The sequence below is a fragment of the Paroedura picta genome, chromosome 9, assembly GCF_049243985.1.
Source record: "Paroedura picta isolate Pp20150507F chromosome 9, Ppicta_v3.0, whole genome shotgun sequence".
NCBI classification, from domain to species: Eukaryota; Metazoa; Chordata; class Lepidosauria; order Squamata; family Gekkonidae; genus Paroedura; species Paroedura picta.
In genome coordinates, this window is record NC_135377.1 from 27,424,314 (window position 1) to 27,441,941 (window position 17,628).

The following is a 17,628-nucleotide window of genomic DNA, read 5'->3' on the forward strand; positions in this document are numbered from 1 at the left end:
CCATAATATTCAAGGCAGGAGATTTCAGAGGTGGTTTGCCATTGCTGACCTCTGTGTAGCAACCCTGGACTAACCAGGGCTGGTCCTACTTAGCTTTCAACTCTCATGAGATCAGGCTACCTGGCCTATCCAGCACAGGGCAATCAGTGCCTCTGCTACCCAGATAAAAAAGGATATTTTTTTTGAAGTGGCAATGCTGCAGCTGGGGAAGCAGGGGCAATTCCTGGCATCTCCAATTACTACAACACTCAGAAAGCAAATGTTGAGAATGACCATTCTCTGCCTGGGACCCTGGAGAGCTACTGCCAGTTGAAGAAAATAATCTGGAGCTAGATGGACAAGTGGCATGATTCAGTATAAGATTCAGTTCCATGTTTTCTTATGTTTCTTTCTTTTGCATTTGTTGATGTTTTCCCTACATTCATTTTATAAGCATTAACATCTCCAGTAGCAGGGGAGCCCCTGTACCATGTTCTGCACCACCAAGTGATCTAAAGAGGGATGGAGTTCAGGAAGAACCTGGTGGGCATTTGAGGCAGATTTGCTTCCGAAGACTCAGCCCCAGCAGTCTCCCAAAGTAACAGAAGTTTGACAAAGGGTTTTCCAGGAAGGACTTTCAGTCACACTCAGTATTTGAAACAAGGACTTTTATTTGATTGCCAGCCCCTTTTCTTCAAAAGACTGAGCCCGACCTGGAGTGATAGATTCAAGACTGAACATTGCTATCCTGTGAATCGGTCTCCTAGGGTGGCCAACCTCCAAGCAGGAGCTGGAGAGCTCTGGGAATTATTACTGATCTCTAGATTACAGAGATCCATCCCTCTGAAGAAATGGATTTGCTTTGGATTTGCTTTGGATCGTAGAGTGGGATGGCACTGTACCCCACTGAGGTAGCCTCACCTTCCCTAATCTGACCTTCCACAGGCGCCACCTCCAAATGCCCAAGAATGTCTCATGCTGGAGTTGGCAACCCTAAGTCTACCCTAGATGGTTGCTTCCAGAGATATCTTTCTCCTTTAGATTTGCATCTGTGTATCATTTTCAAAAAATGAATAAGGCTGGCACTAGATATCCGCCTAGGTCCAAATTTTATGGGTACAACCTTAATCCCTTTTAGCGAGTTTCTTCAGGGCCAAAAAGATAATGCAGCCCCTTATTCTTCCCACAGGACAATTGTGAGGCTTAATTGGCCATAAACCTTTTCCGTGATAAATAGCATGTGGTGTTTGAAGTCCTGCATTTGCATGCTGATTTGGAAAAGAGCCGATCCTTCCAACTAAATCTTCTCTGAAATGACTCACGTGTAGCTCAGCTTTTTCTCCTTCGAGATTAAAGAGCACTAGTGTACCCCATCAAGTCTGACTGTTTTTAATCATGAGTTCTAGGAGTGCTGGAGGTTTTTTTCTTTAAGTCACAGTGGGGAGATCTTTAAGCCAAGCAGGACACGCAGACCCCGAGATTGATTTTGCCTGTTCAGCAGATGGCTTGAGACAATATGCTCCAATATCCGCCTGCTGAGGCCGGAAGGCAAATGTGCCGTAAGTAACCTTGCAATAAGCCTTTTACCGCTAAGGCCATTTACTATTTTAAACTCAGTAAAGCTCCCCCTTTGTTTGCCGCCCGCCTATTTACAGACGCTGCCCTGCAAGGGCTATAGCAGAATGTTTGCTCTAATAATAGGGCTCAGCCCTAAGGTCTTTTGGCAGGCAGCACTTCCATTTATCCTACAAGGAGTGAAGGGACTTGTTGCTCAGTATACAGAGAGCGTTTCATGTGTTCACAAGTGTTTTGCAGGCAGCTAGAACTGAGGCCTGGGAGGGGAGGCCTTTTAACGTGGAGCAGAATAAACAAGCCATATCTTTTGGATTCCCCCCCCCCCTCCACCAACAAAGCAGTGAATATGGTTTCATCCTGAGCATTTTTGAGAAGCAATCCAGGTTGCAGATTTACTCATTAAGGTTGCTTAAAGGAAGCATCAAGTCACTGCTTTGAGGTTTCTCCAATTAAATAAAATATCGCAAAGGTCTCTTGTTAAACTCAAAGTAAAAGTAACCGTGGAGTGAACTGGATCAGTCAAGGGGAGACGGCTGTGTTGAAATGGAAGAACTGAAAGTATGGTTCTTTTTCATCCAAATCTTGGGGACGGCAAGTGCTGCTTTAAGACAGCAAGGGAAGCCTCCCAACTTTCTAACTGCTCCAGTAAACAGTGCTACTCCCGAATCAGGCTGTAAGGAACAAACCTGGAAGGTCCACCTTCCGTATTGGGTTGCATCCAGTCTGAGATTTCCAGAGACAGAACAGAACTTCCCTATCTCACCCTGCCCAATGTAACCCACGTTCTCCACAGAATGAGGCTCCTGGCGGATATATGATCCCAAGGAATGACGTGGGGGGGGGGGGGGGTCTGAAGCAGGAAGTGGGAATCAGTGGAAATTATTAATTTAATCTGGATGCAACCGATTACACAGAGTGTGTGCTGTGCCCAACCCACAGGCCAGACAGACAGTAAACAGTGACTCACATTTCTTTCCTTGCTTCTAGTGTATTGTGAGAACAAAATGCTGGAAATTTCATGCTGGTGATATTTGTGACACTCAACTTTTTGCGGGGGAGGAGGGGGAATGTAGCTTTTATTTTGTGGGAATAGAATGAAAAGGGGGGACATGCATTGCACTGCTGTTATAGCAATTCGGTCGATGTGACGACAAAAAGAATTGTGCCATAATAATGAGTGACTCATGATACCAGCTAGCCGTGGCAGATTAGATTGCTACTGTGCAGCTAATGAGCATTTGTTCATGGTTCCTTCCCCCCTTTAAAATTGCACAGCTGTGATTTAGACTAGGCATCTCCAGTGGGCAGCATACCAGCCACTGCAGAGTAGGTAATGGGTCCCCCGGAAGACTCAGGAAAAGGTTTCAGAAAGATCTGCTCCAAGTTCCTTTAATTAAAGAAAATACTTATTTCATAGGATTTTTCTGAAGCGGCTTAGCTTTATTGCTTCATTACTGGATTGTAAACAGTGACTTCTTTGGGTTGATTTGGGTTCATTTCTGGGACTCTTCTTAATCCCTGTTCTGTTTCTGGGACAAAGCAAAACTTGGTAATAAACTGGGGTAGTAAGGATTAATTTGGGATAGTTTCCTTTACCCAGAAGTAGGTCTCATTCAAGAGAAGTTTGTGGCTCCTGACTCAGTCAGATGTGGGCAATTGGAGAGCTATGACTGAACTTGCCAAGCATTCTTAAATAGCCGCCCTAGTTTGATTTGGAGCCATGGTAGAGAGGGAAAGCACAGCCCTTTTAAGACGAGTTGGGTTTCATACCCTACTTCTCAGTACCCAAAGGTGTCTTGAAGCAGTTTGCAAATGCCTTATCTTTCTCTCCACAACAGACTCCCTGTGAGGTAGGTGGGGCTGAGAAAGCTCTAATAGAACTGATCTGCAAAAACAGCTCCAACAGAACTGTGATTGGCCCATGGTCACCCAGCTGGCTGCATGTGGAGGAGTGGCAAATCAAACCTGGTGCTCCAGATTATTTTTTAAAAACCATTCTCATGTACCTCTTGGGGTGTCCTCAGCTTTTTTTCTGATCTTTGTCGATCCTGTTTGCTCTGAAGGTTTGGGAGAGATCCCACAAAAGCCTGAACTGCTGTTGCATGGATGTTGCTGTCCGCATGGGCAGCTATTTTCTCTGACATTGCCCCATCCCTGGCCATTTCTTCCCCATGCCACTGGGGGATTTTAAAAACAGCAATTGAATATTGGTATATTGATATACTGTTATAACATTACGTGTAGCCAAATCTCTTAAATCCTTGGTTTTCATTATTTTAAAAAGGAAGTCTCTAGCTCCTTCCATTGTGAAGATTTAAAGGGACAGGTGTATCTCTGTAACAGAAGAGGCACGGATCCCCACCTTTCTAAGCCTGCAGGCACCACACAGGCAAAGAAATTTTGAAGGGCCAGCCTTCAAAATGACTACTGCACCCCGAGGTAGAGCCAGTCACACAATGACCCCCACACAAGTCACAAAGAGTCAGGCAATTCAGTCATGCCTAACTCTAGCAATAACTCTTCTACATTTAAGAGAATGCCTTTAAACATTAACCTACTGTTTAAGAAACTTTCCTTGCATACACACAGCTTGTCTTCGGTCACACAGTGAAGATCGCTATGCCATGGTGGCAATTGCCTTCAAATCACCTTTTTAAAAATCAGTACAGCCAAACCGAAGTCCTGCTGGGCAAAAGCCTTACATGGCTTTACTCGCTTTCTGAAGCAATTGGCAGGCACTCTGGAAAGTGTTGGCAGACTCCATGGTGCTCACCAACTTCATGTTGTAGATCCCTGAGCTAATCACTTTTGAAAGGTGTGAATTAAGAGAATTTGTTATGCGAATTGGATAGTGACGTGATGATATTCTATTCCTGATTTTGGAAAAATTGAGGGAAAAACACAGTTGGGGGATAGGGGGGTGGCCACCGCCAGGGGGCAGGGCAGGGAAACTGGAGAACTCCACATAGATGCCCCATTGCTGCTGCATTGTGTTAGTAGCTCCACCCAGAGCAAGGAAACAGCAGGAGGCTATCTTCATGGGGAAGCCACCTGGGTCTGTTTAGTGCCCCTGCTGAGGCCATGGTCAGGGTCTCCCAGCTGTGCATCGCAACCTCCGTGGAGTCTGCTTTTCCCTTTGAGATCTTGCAAAACCACAGACTCTTCTTGCAAGAGCATAGGTTTTAAGAGCATGAAAACCAGTTACACTTCAATTACACCCTCCTCTGTTGCTGTTTCCCAAATGCAAGACTTAAGAGCAGCTCTATCTCTGATGCACTCAGCTGCCAGTGAAGGAGTTGATAGATGTGGCTGCCATTTGGGTTTACCAGAACTGTAAACTAATTTGTCATACATAACGCTATGAAGAATCCCCCCCCCACCTAATGGATATTGAATGAGGCAACCCAATTACATTAGAAAGGGAGGATCTGTTATTCATTAGCTACTGATAATTCCAAGATTCTACTAGCAGTAGATTATTAGATCTTATAATCATATTTGTTTATGGTATTAAAGGGGGAGGGGACTTACTGCTTTCAGATCATTCCCCCAGGGCCATGTATCAGCTCTTATTACCTTAGCATCTTGGGCAGAATCTGTGATTTATATGTATTCATGTACAAGAAGAAGACAGGTGCATAAACCAGGCATTGCAATGGAAAATTAAAGAAAGCTGTCACAAAATTCAGGTTCTATTTTCATCATTTTGTTAGTGGTCTTGTGTTACCTGAAACCTGTGTCAAGAGACACGTGTGAAGTGGGGAATGGCTTGTGAGAGGTCAAGTAGCCTTTAGCAAAGGATCAAATTGTCTATGTTTATCAAGTAAGTGAGCCCTTAGGAACTCAAGGCAGACAACAGATAGTAAAATAAAATAATAAGCAGCCTTTATTATTTAAAGTAAAATGAAAACAGCCATAGACAAACATATATTAGGCACATGAACAGGCTATCTGAGATGGGGAAATAAGAGGGGAAATGAATAGAGTTCAGGGAATGGAAGGACATATTTACCGATCTTGAAGAAGGCAGGGAGGCAGAACAAACCAGCCAAGTGAAGGGCAATCTGGATGGGTCCCAGGATACAGAGTGTCAAGTTCCAAACGCCATTTGGCTTGCCAAGGCAGGGAAATTTATACCCTGTTGGAGGGTTGTGTGCGCTGAAAACTGCACGTGCACAAGGTGGGCTGTCTTGGGGTTGAGACGATAGGAAGATGGGTGTTGATGGGATTCGGTGATGGTCCTGGATGGTCCTTAATGGTTTCTGATGAAAAGAAACCATCAGGGTTCACAAGGGAAGCTTCCAGCGGCTTTTAGAAGCTATTATGGGGTGGGGGAGACGATTCCCCCTTGCAGATTGGCCATAATTGTGAAAGACAAAGAACTTGAGCAGGAAGCCCAAGGCAAAACAGACTCTGCCGGCCACTTGATCAGTGGACTGGGGGAGAAAGGAATGTAGACACATCAAAGGTTGCAGCTGTCATGTAGGGCCAGTGGCTTTGGTCATTCTGAAAGAAAAATGGATTCTTGGCCAAGCTTGTGCTCTGGTCTGACAAGGGAACATGAAGTCTGGCTTGGCATAAGCCTAGGCTGAGTTTGCACTTACTTTGTTTATTCCAGGGGTAGTCAAACTGTGGCCCTCCAGATATCCATGGACTACAATTCCCATGAGCCCCTGCCAGCAACCTCAGAATCTGCTTCAAATGCACAGCAGCTGGAGTTTCTCATGGCTTCTCAATCCAATTCTTAAAATAATGAGGGTTAAAAGCCTTCCAGGATAAAAATAGGGTCACTCCGGATCAATCATGCTAGTTGCAGAAGGAAGATTTAAATCGGACAAAATCAAAATGGAAATCGCATTCAGTGGAGATGGCAGGGACTGAATCGACCTGGGATTGGAATAAAAGCTCCGTGCATCTTACACCCTAGACTGATGAGGGATGACACTGATTGTTGTACACTGTGTGCCAGTTCAGCAATGAGGGTTCCATCATACATAAGGCTTGATGACACTTTTAAAAAACACTCAGAATGATGACTTATATGTATGAATGGGCCATGATGTAAGGGTAGACCTTTCTCAGCATTACGCAAATGCTTTTCATCTATTAGGCTGCTGTTCAGCCAAGTTTCAAGCAATGAAATGTTTGTTGTGTTATGACTGATGACATTCACCTCTATCCCACCCACTTCTTCCTAATAGCTGAATGAATTATGGCCTAGCCACTGTCTGTAAAAGGATTCACCATCCAGCACACGTGTCCTTCACAAAAAGAAAGTGGTTCTTAGCAATATCTGCCCTTTCCCCATGAAGGAAATATGGAAGAATTGTTTTGAGGCCCCTGGCCCATGCCACCCAGTGGCTTGATTTACTGGTCATAAGGAAGCCCCTGCCCTCAGCTGCTAGTCATCTTTGCTGGATAGAAGGGACTGTTATGCTGTTGATTGCTCTTGAAGAACTGTAAGGTTTACATTTGGAGCTTACAGTAAAGATAAAGGTATCCCCTGTGCAAGCACTGGGTCATGTCTGACCCTTGGGGTAACGCCCTCTGTTTTCATGGCAGACTCAATATGGGGTGGTTTGTCAGTGCCTTCCCCAGTCATTACCGTTTACCCCCCAGCAAGCTGGGTACTCGTTTTACCGACCTCAGAAGGATGGAAGGCTGAGTCAACCTTGAGCGGGCTGCTGGGATAGAACTCTCACCGTCATGGGCAAAGCTTTCAGACAGCATGTTGCTGCCTTACCACTCTGCGCCACAAGAGGCTCTTGGAGCTTACAGTATATCTGCTTAATTAACGGTTGCCCCAATATACTTGGCATACCAGTTGGAAATGAATCCTTTAAATCCTGTTATTTCTCAGAAATCCTTTGTTCCCCCCTCCTCCAATTATTGTTTTATTTAATGGAATGTTTATATGCAAAACGTTTTGGGGTTATTTTGTAGTAGTAGTAGTAGTAGTAGTAGTAATAGAAGAAGAAGAAGAAGAAGAAGAGTTGGTTCTTATATGCCACTTTTCCCTACCCAAAGGAGGCTCAAAGCGGCTTACAGTCGCCTTCCCATTCCTCTCCCCACAACAGACACCCTGTGGGGTGGGTGAGGCTGAGAGAGCTCTGATATCACTGCTCGGTCAGAACAGTTTTATCAGTACTGTGACGAGCCCAAGGTCACCCAGCTGGCTGCATGTGGGGGAGCGCAGAATCGAACCCGGCCTGCCAGATTAGAAGTCTGCACTCCTAAACACTACACCAAACTGGCTTTTTGAGTATGTGGTGTGCTTTGATTATGTGGGATTTGAGATTATGTGGGATTGAGTTTCCAACATATGAAGATAGTTTTCTTCTGAGTATTCTTAAGAAGCCCACGGGTATTGTTCAGTTGTCTCCAGGAAACTATCAGAGACTATTTCCTTCTTACTGGCATGGGATATCCAGAGATAATACCTTCTCTGGAAAGCAAATACAATATGGGAATGAGGATGCTGTAGTCAGAATAAGTGCCTGGCAGTCTAACAGACTGAAAAATTATGTCATGTATAGAAAAATGTAAAGTACTGATAAATTTAAAAGCTTCTGAATTACTTTAATTAATGAGGTAAAATTAGGTACAGCCAAGTGCTTTTTAAAACAACAGTGTTTAAAATTGAATTAGTTTGTGTCTTTCCTGGAACTGTCAGCTGTCAAAAAAATCAGCGTCACAAATGAAAAACAGTTTAATGAGGAAGATTTTATTCCTGTGTGTTTTTATTGACTTCATACAGGCAAGCTAAAAAGCTATCAATAGCCTTTTAAAAAGACACAAACAGTATACAGCACCTGCAAAGTTGTGGTACAGCTGGGTGGGGAGACATCTTATAAGATTTTTGTCTGGTGAAGTCAATGGCCATTCAAGGCCTATTGGCCTTTGTACAGTTTATTTTGTTCCTCTCTTGTGGAGGTGCATGCCATCGTTTCTGCTTTCCAAGCAGGGTCCCCCCCACTTTATCTCCTAACAGAAGCTTGGTCTGTTTAGTTGTGCAAAGTGCAAATGGCCTCCACAGTATTTCAAGAAACCCAGGAATCCAAAGTGCTTTGGCTCAAGCAAAAAGAAGGAACCCCGTGACCCCAAGCCCTCAGTGTATTAGCACTGTAATTCTCCCCCTGAAACAAGAGAAAGACATGCCGTGATTAGGAAATAATGTATGCCATTAGATAAGAGCATGTGCCCTAACTGCACTTAGTTAGTGAAGCCAGTCGGAAAAAAATGAAACCTCATTTCCAATTATGCCATTATCAGTTTTGAATCTTCTGGGAGTATAAGCTAGGAGCTGTGTGATGTGCTCAACTGTTCTCCTGTCATATGTTTTGGAAAGTGCATTTGTACCCACAGTGAGGCCGCATTCTCACTAAGGCGGTAAATCTGTTAAAACCAAAGATACTTGTGCTAAGGCTTATATTATTCTCCCTGCTATTAAAACAATGCTAACCCATGAATCTATCATCAGTATAAGCATTTGCTGGCAGGGGCTCATGGGAATTGTAGTCCATGGACATCTGGAGGGCCGCAGTTTGACTACCCCTGGTATAAGATGACTAGATAGCTTCATGAGTTCAGTGCCATTGTTTTACTAGCCAGACCACTGATCTCTCAAGAAATCGCTATCACCATTCACAGGAGAATGGTTTAGTGAAATCTGAAATATTGCTTTATTGTTGAAACTGACAGATTACCAGAGAATTTAGAGATGCCACTTCAAGAATACGGAGACACATAATAAAAATTGGACAGTATTCTGTTTTGGAATGAGAAAATAAAAGATAGATGTTATCATTTTTTAGTAGTAAGAGCAGCAGAGCTATAAAAGACCTTAAGAGGATCTCTAACAAAATTTAGAAAAATAAGAGGAAGAGAAAAAGGGGGGGATATTGAACAGTATGGAAGAGTGGGGAGTTATGAATGCCAAGAGAATAGCTGACAGTGTCAGAGGAGTTAAAAATGCCATTCATGGGGAATGACAGGGAAGGGCTATTAACTTGTCTCCCAGAAAGCCTGAGATGGCTGAGCGGTTTCAGTGTAATGAGAATATAGCCTAGGTTGCAAGGGTCAAAGCAAGAATTTAGGAATTTGGACCAAGAGGAAACTCCTTGTCTTAAAGAGAATGATGGATGATAAAGCAACTGAAGAGGCTGAGAGGATACCCTTTTTTTCCTCTTCTTTTTTGAAAGGGGTGACTCCTACTGAGCAGATTTCTTTTTTTCCTTTCCAGGGGTAGTTACATCTTCATATTGGAATGAAAAACAGCTCTCTAATATGAATGATACTGCTGATTAAAAGGGAGGATTGTGGTTGCAACCGACCCACGCTTAGTATATTAATATTGGAAACGCACATCTCTACACACATGGGACGGCATAGAATTTTAATAGGATTTTAACACATTGAGCTTAACAGCACTGATACACACGTCATTTACCATAGTATCAAGCAAGGGGTGATGGGAGAGGTGGAATTTATGATGTCTATCTTAACTACACTTCACACATTTTCACCCTGTAAATTGGATTTGGAATAATTCCACAACCTAAATCAGAGGGAAAGGTTTTTAATTCAGGATTGACAAGCTGAGCAGGTAGGCCTCTTTGATTATAATGGGCAGGCATTTTATAAAAACCTTTGGCATTGTGCTATTTGCACCTTATCTGTGGCATCCAGTGTATGGCATCGTCTCCTGTAGAACGCAGGATAATTTTACATTGTGCAGACCACACAGAGAAGTGAGGGCAGGCTTCTTTGAGGACTAGAGAATCAGAAAGATGATAGCTTTACAATATGGCATTCTGATGCCATTTCACCCCTTACTGGTGTCAAAATATTACTGTCACACTGTGGAAATAATGAGGGAAGAAAAATAGTCGAGAGAGCAGTTTTATCAGAAGGGCTTCTGGTGCTCAAAATGGATTGGGATTTTCCTTTACCAGCCAGGTAATCTGTTTGAATGTGCTCAGTCCTCGGCTGGTAAGCGTTCTGCAAACCTCAGATAAATTGATGAGCTCTTGTAGGGCTAGTAATGAGAGCGGAGCCCAAGTGTATTTCCCTCAGATGCTACAGCATACCATTTTCTGAACAGATTTCCTTCCTGGAACCATTTTAAACCTGTAAAGGTAAAGGTATTCCCTGTGCAAGCACTGGGTCATGTCTGACCCTTGGGGTGACGCCCTCTAGCGTTTTCATGGCAGACTCAATACGGGGTGGTTTGCCAGTGCCTTCCCCAGTCATTACTGTTTACCCCCCAGCAAGCTGGGTACTCATTTTACCGACCTCGGAAGGATGGAAGGCTGAGTCAACCTTGAGCTGGCTGCTGGGATTGAACTCCCAGCCTCATGGGCAGAGCTTCAGACTGCATGTCTGCTGCGTTACTACTCTGTGCCACAAGAGGCCCTTTTAAACCTGTAGTGTTATGCATTAGCAGAGCATTCCATTCTTTTTCCATTCAGATACCGCTGGAATTTATACCTGCTTCTAAAGTCTAACTAGGTTATCCTTGCTGAAGTAAGATTGTGTATGTGTGTGTGTGTTAAGTGCTATCAAGTCACTTCCAACTTATGACAATCCTATGAATCACTGTCCTCCAAAACATCCTATCCTAGGATTATGAAACATTACATAAATTTGTTTAAGAATTACCACAATAGAGTACAGAATACAAACAAGTTAACATTCATTTAATTATTTCTCAATTTCATTATTTCTCAACTTTCATAATGTCAAAGTACTTCTAAAACATGCAAATAGAATAGACTCAGGTGGGTTGGTCTGAAGCAGCGGAATAAATTAGTAACGTGCACTTTGGGGGAAAAAATGTTGGTCTTAAAGGTACAACTGGATTTAAACTTTATGCAAATAGAATGTGACAGATATGTTTGAAAACATACATTGTAGTCAATAGTGGCTACAAATAGGCAATTCATGTACCTACATGAATTGCCTATTTGTAGCCACAATTGACTACAAATCCACGTGGAGAACACATTCAGTGACAGAGGCAGGCCTGTCATCACAAACAAGCTCTGAAATGGCCCTCAGAAAGAGTTCAAATGTGATTCTTGAAATGTTTCTCTTGTGCTATGCAGATGCTGCTGGAAAAAGAGGAGCCAAGGTTTGGTGAAATGTCCGTAGATTAGGTGAGTGAGGGCACGCGACTGGGTCATGTTAAAATGTCTGATATGTTAACAGGTGGTTTAGTTACTAGGCAGGCACCATTAATACAGGAAAAGGCCATTGCTTGCAGAGGGATGCAAAAGTGGTCTGATGCTGCCACCTGGTGTTGAAGGCTGGGTCAGTGTTCCATGCTAACCTGTCAAGTTATTCTGCTATCTTGCTGGCTACTCAACAGGGACTGTCCTACTCCTCAAAATGTAGCATAATTCTGGCCTCCTGAGAGCAGAATCAATTCAGCCAGAACAGACTTCCTCAGAAATAAATCCCATTTTATTAATTGAGCCTTTCTTCCAAGGAAATTTTCTTAGGACTGCATCCAGAGGAAGACGTCACTTCTTTATTTATTTCCCGCCACTCCCTAAACGGCTCGTGGTGGGTCACAATGTCTTAAAACCCCATTAAAACTCCCATTAAAAGACTTAAAATCCATCCCAACATGGCAGAAAAATCCTACCCCCTATTACTAAGGGGGGTGAAGAAGGAGGTCCAACGATGTCCACTCCAAAAGCCCTTACAGCTTGAGAATCAAATCGCTTCAATATTCCTGAATTTCAGATCTGTTGTTTCAATGCACTGCCCAGTTTAAGGATTCTAAATAATCACAATCAATGTTTCACTGCTGCTGTTTATTACACATTGTGTTCCCCTTACTGGACTGGACGGGTTAGTTTGTAAAGGGTTTTCAAATGGATAAACAAGGGATCTTTTACTTGTGTCCATGGCGGTTTTATTCCAGAAAGATATTCCAAGGCAATAATATCTGGGTCAGATTAAATGAAGTCTTTATTCACCAGCAATCAATCACAAAACTGATAAGTAAACCACGCTACAAATCCTAGGGCCACTGATAAGCTACAAAAGAGCCAATAAACCCACAGTTAACCAAAATAAAACTGAAATAAACCACTGTCTCCCTCCCAAAAACATGTGCATGCACACATACACACTCACGTGGCATGGGTATGGAGTAGGATGTTCAGGTGAGCGATATGACCAAATCCAATGTGTGTAAGAGGCTGAGAATCACGGGGAGTCTGTGTTGCTGAATTCCAAGATGGCAAGAAACAAGAGGAAACTACAGAGCAGTTGCAGGGATCTCCAGGTAGCCGGGGGACTGTGCATACTTTTCACTGACCTTGGTTTGTCCTTACATAGCGACGAGCCCCATAGCTAGGCATGGGGCTTTCTCAGGATCTGGATTGGTCCGAGAAATGAAGTTTGAATCTGTCTGGGCAATTTGAAGGTGAATACTGCTTCAAATCTGGCATGAAGACTAGGGGGTGACATTTGACATTCCAGGGTGAAGCAATTGTTGGATGGATTTAGCATATTCACAAAGAACCAGATGTGAAATGATGGTAAAAACTGTCCTCTTGGTGGCTCATCCTGGGTGGACTAGATGTTATGTTTCTTTGGTCAATGGTTGGGTCAGTGATTACCTTTATAGGTTGAATATTAACTGGAATTGTTCTGTATTGCTTTGATGAGGTGATGGATATGCTTGTGTTATACATGATGCAAGAACGTAAATCATGCATATTAGTTACATACTATATCTGTGATAGGATGTGCCTTGGTCATGGCAGACCAGGTGTGCTTTTTGAGACTTGTCCTAGGGGTTCCCACCACACTTAGGCTTTCAAGAGGTACCTTTCAAAACAGCTATCAAATCGAGAGGTGTCATTAGAAAAGGAGGCCAGGGGCCTCACAGGTGGCATCAGAATTAGCATCTGAAATTGAGTTTCCCTTTCACGCCTCCTGGTTCATCACCTGTGCCCTTCTGTAATAATGTAGCCCTTCACGTAAATATAAAATGTTAGTCTGATTCAATCTGCTTAAGCTCTTTCTATTGTCATAGTATAACTGCATATGTGAACATTTATTCAGAATCAAAACTATATAATTGGTACCCATGATGGTGGTTTTCAAAAAATATGTGAATATGTTACTTTTTACTACAAAGAGGGAATTGGACATATCAAGGTGTTCCTGTACAGCCTGCCTACATGCATATATCTGTATCATACTTTGAAACTCAGACCAAACACCTTTATTAAAAATCCCTTCCTGCAAAAAAAATTCTGTTGTAGTGCAATGCAGATGTCAAAGTCAGTATCTTTATGAGTGTGTGTGTGTGTGTGGGTGGGTGTGGGTGGGGGTGGGTGTGTGGGCGGGGGTGGGGGGTGGGAACGTAATCTGGCCCAAATGGGAAAATGACTTGAGATGGACAGATAATTGTATTAATACATGTTAATGGATGCCAGATTATTTGTGGCATATTCATAAATTCCCTCTTTCTTTTTTACATATATAACCCCCCTTTGCCACATATAGAAGAGATATGTGTATGTAGTAGGCTGTAGGAATTGAATGTGTTTTAGCTTCTGTTTGGCTGAGGCCTCAATAAACAGATTTTTGAATTTGGTTTGGAGGCATTATTGAGCAGACATATACGGTATATAGAGTGGTCAGCAAATTCCTCAGTTTGCTCATATATACCTTGTTGCTGGTTTTCTTTCATTCTGATTTGAACAGAACATTAAATAGCAGGATTTTTTCTTTTACCCTGAGCTACTTCATACAAAGACATCCTCCCCCTGCCCAGTAGTCAAACTCGTCTTACCGCTTTGGATAAGAGACCAAGACATAACATTTTAATTTACACCAACTAATATTATGCCAGACAAGGGGGGTTCCTAGCAAGGGGGTTGAGCAAGAGCAGCGTTCAAGTCCAGACTGTTGGGCAAACATCATCTTGTCTTTATATTTTTATGCTTGTTAATTGAAGTATAACTTTAGGTTTGTTTTTTGTAATGTCTTGAGCCTATAGCGATCTGATGGAGCAATCAGACAATCTTCTGGAGAGGACATTTGGCCAAATTTCAGTTCCCACCAATAACTTGCATATGCTGTCAATCTTTAATGCACATGCAGCTGCAGTGTATGCTGAGCGGCACCAGTCTGACGAACCAGCATCTGAGGAATGTGCATAAGATAGAGCTTTGCATCTGGCAGTTCCAGGAAGAGAACATGTGAATAAGGAGGAGGGGGAGGAGGAGGAGGAGGGGGGGGAGAGGAGGAGAAGGAGGAGTTGGTTCTTATATGCTGCTTTTCTCTACCCAAAGGAGGCTCAAAGTGGCTCATAGTCGCCTTCCCTTTCCTCTCCCCACAACAGACACCCTGTGAGGTGGGTGATTCCTGCTTGGTCAGAGCAGTTTTCTCAGTGCTGTGGCGAGCCCAAGCTGGCTGCATGTGGGGGAGCGCAGATTCAAACCCGGCTCACCAAATTAGAAGTCCGCACTCCTAACCACTACACCAAGCTGGCTCTTGAGTAACCCAGATATATTTGGCATTAAGAGTCAGGGCAAGAAGAGGCAGTTTGGTATAGTGGTTAGGAGTGCAGACTTCGAATCTAGCATGCCGGGTTAGATTCTGCACTCCCCCACATGCAGCCAGCTGGGTAACCTTGGGCTCGCCATGCCACTGATAAAGCTGTTCTGACTGAGCAGTAATCTCAGGGCTCTCTCAGACTCACCTACCTCACAGGGTGTCTATTGTGGGGAGAGGAAAGGGAAGGCGACTGTAAGCCGCTTTGAGCCTACTTCGGGTAGAGAAAAGCGGCATATAAGAACCAACTCTTCTTCTTCTTCTTCTTCTTCTTCAAGAATCAGCTGGCCATCCTAATTTGATCTAGTCAGATATTGAAGTAACATTTCATATTATGACCCTGTGTCAATTACCCACTGAAATGTTAAGCAGTATTGGCCTACTAACCGGGCTTTTTTCTTCCTTCATAGACCGAGCAGCAGTTTTCACTGCAGATGCCCAAATCCTGAGAGAACAGATTGCTTCACCCTTGACCAATATCATGGGACCTGACAGTAGTTTCCTGAGCACTGGGCTACTGCATGTCATCATATGGGGAAGTTTGGCAGCCCTGACCATGCTCCTGATCTTCAGTTTTTTCATATTTTTATGTTCTAGCTGCGACAGGTAAGATAATAGGCTGCTAAGAGTGCAATGATAAAGGGAAAACTAGGGAAACTTGCCCCCATGGATCACTTATGAAATCCCAGAGAATGGCTGTATTTTTAGGTTAAGTGCTAGCTTCTAGCAATGTAAAGCCTGTATTCTTATATCAGACAATTTGTATGGACAATACTAAGAAACAATCACATTGGTGCATGTGTTTAGTGGTACAAGCTCCAAGCCTCAAAAATAGATTTATAATCTAAAGCTGATGAGAATTTAACATAGAAACACTTGAAAATAAGTTGATTTTTAAAAACTGCCTCTTTGAACTGCCTAATCTGAATTAATCTCCCTCTGTTAATGTGGCTTAAACTAATTACAACCTCCTTTTCCATTGCTGATTAGTTGAACAACAAGGCCCCTGTCTGGCTAAACCGCCTTCTCTAATAAATTGCTTTGCTGTTGCCCTTTAATTTCTGTTGTTCGTACAGACTGATCAGAGAAATAACAAAAACTGGAGCGTATGGTTAAATTTTCAGGGCCTTTGGACTGGGAGTGAAATATCCCTGAAGAGTTCTTACTGAAGTCTGTGACTGATAACTCCTGCCGTCTTTTGCATCTTTTATCCCTGAAGTTCTCTAAAAACATTTCCAGTAGGAGAAATCTGGAGAAATGTTTTATTCGAATTTGTCTGCTGGGGATTTTTAACAAGCTATGCAAATTCTTTTCCAGACATTATCTGGCAGTTGTGCTTTAATAATTTAGCATGTTGTTAGGCCAGACATGGTATCATGATATTCATGTAGCAGGTACTTGCGCAAAAATGCAATTACAGTAAATCCCATTCATTCCTAGAATACTTACACCAATGTTGTTGATACAATAACTGATGACGCTTAAAAAAAAAGATGCTTTGTCAGGAAAGCTTCAGGGAGCAAATTAGTAACTGCAAATATGAATCATATTGTGCGCTGTACAGAGAGTACGATGAATTTAAATGATGTAATTAAGTCAGCTTTCAGTGAAATACATTTTTGGAAGGACAGCTACAGTTAATGTGGGATTTGCCACGGAGTTCTAGGGGGCAGAGAAATGTAAATCTTCCACTATCAGAACTCTCAGAGAATGTTATGCCCCAGTTTGTGTTACTGTTTGCAAAAATATTCTGTTGAGAATGATGTTACAGAAGGGCAGCAGCTGGGGGATATTATTCTAAGCCAGGCTTTCAATCAGGGTTTCATGAAATCCTGGGGTTTCTTGATGGCTCTGGAAGGGTTTCTCGAATGGGTGGGAGTTAATCTCAGTTAACTTTAAAATAACTTCTGTGTGACTTGCTGGTTGCATTCTGGCATTGTGGTAAATTGTGGTATGTGCTTCAAGTCTCTAAGTAATCCCTGGAGCAAGGAGGACAACTTAGATTAAGGTGACCAGATTTTAACAGTGGTAAAGGGGGACACCATTGACCGGGGGGAGGGGGTCTTGATTAAAAATTTGGTCTATATGGAGCAACAAAAAGTTTCATAGAACACATAGAATGCAAAAATAGTATTGTAATATATATTTTTTTAATTTCAACATAAGTACAATTTGCCAGGTACCCCCAGATGTCCCTCCAAAAGCAGGACAATCTGGTCACCTTAACTTAGATATAAGTGTCTATGTGTCCAGGAAAGATTATACTTTTCAACAAACTGTGGTTTGTGAATTCAGAACTTACAGCAAGCCACAATTGCTGTAAAAATATGGATGTCAAAAACCATGATTAACAAATCATCTACAGCATCTGCTGAGCCTCGGGGGGGGGGGCAGTATATAACTATAATAAATAAATAAATCCTGATTTGGTGCCAACTGTCAGTGTTCATCATAATTAATTGGAATTTGATCAAGCCACATAAACCATTATTT

At 42.7% G+C, this 17,628-nt stretch overlaps 1 protein-coding gene across 13 annotated transcripts in view; it reads left to right on the plus strand.

Annotated features, from left to right (window-relative positions):
- Positions 1–17,628, plus strand: part of PAG1 (phosphoprotein membrane anchor with glycosphingolipid microdomains 1) — a 113,010-nt gene that overhangs the window by 79,494 nt on the left and 15,888 nt on the right. For 9 of the 13 annotated variants that reach the window (XM_077352044.1, XM_077352051.1, XM_077352045.1 and 6 more), the window contains 2 exons: positions 11,661–11,711; positions 15,546–15,741. In XM_077352044.1, coding sequence (XP_077208159.1) covers positions 15,617–15,741 — 125 coding nt within the window. In that variant the 5' untranslated portion in view covers positions 11,661–11,711; positions 15,546–15,616. Of the gene's footprint in view, positions 1–983; positions 1,539–11,660; positions 11,712–15,545; positions 15,742–17,628 lie in introns of those variants that run through there. The other 4 variants (XM_077352052.1, XM_077352053.1, XM_077352050.1 and 1 more) reach the window with 2 other exon arrangements.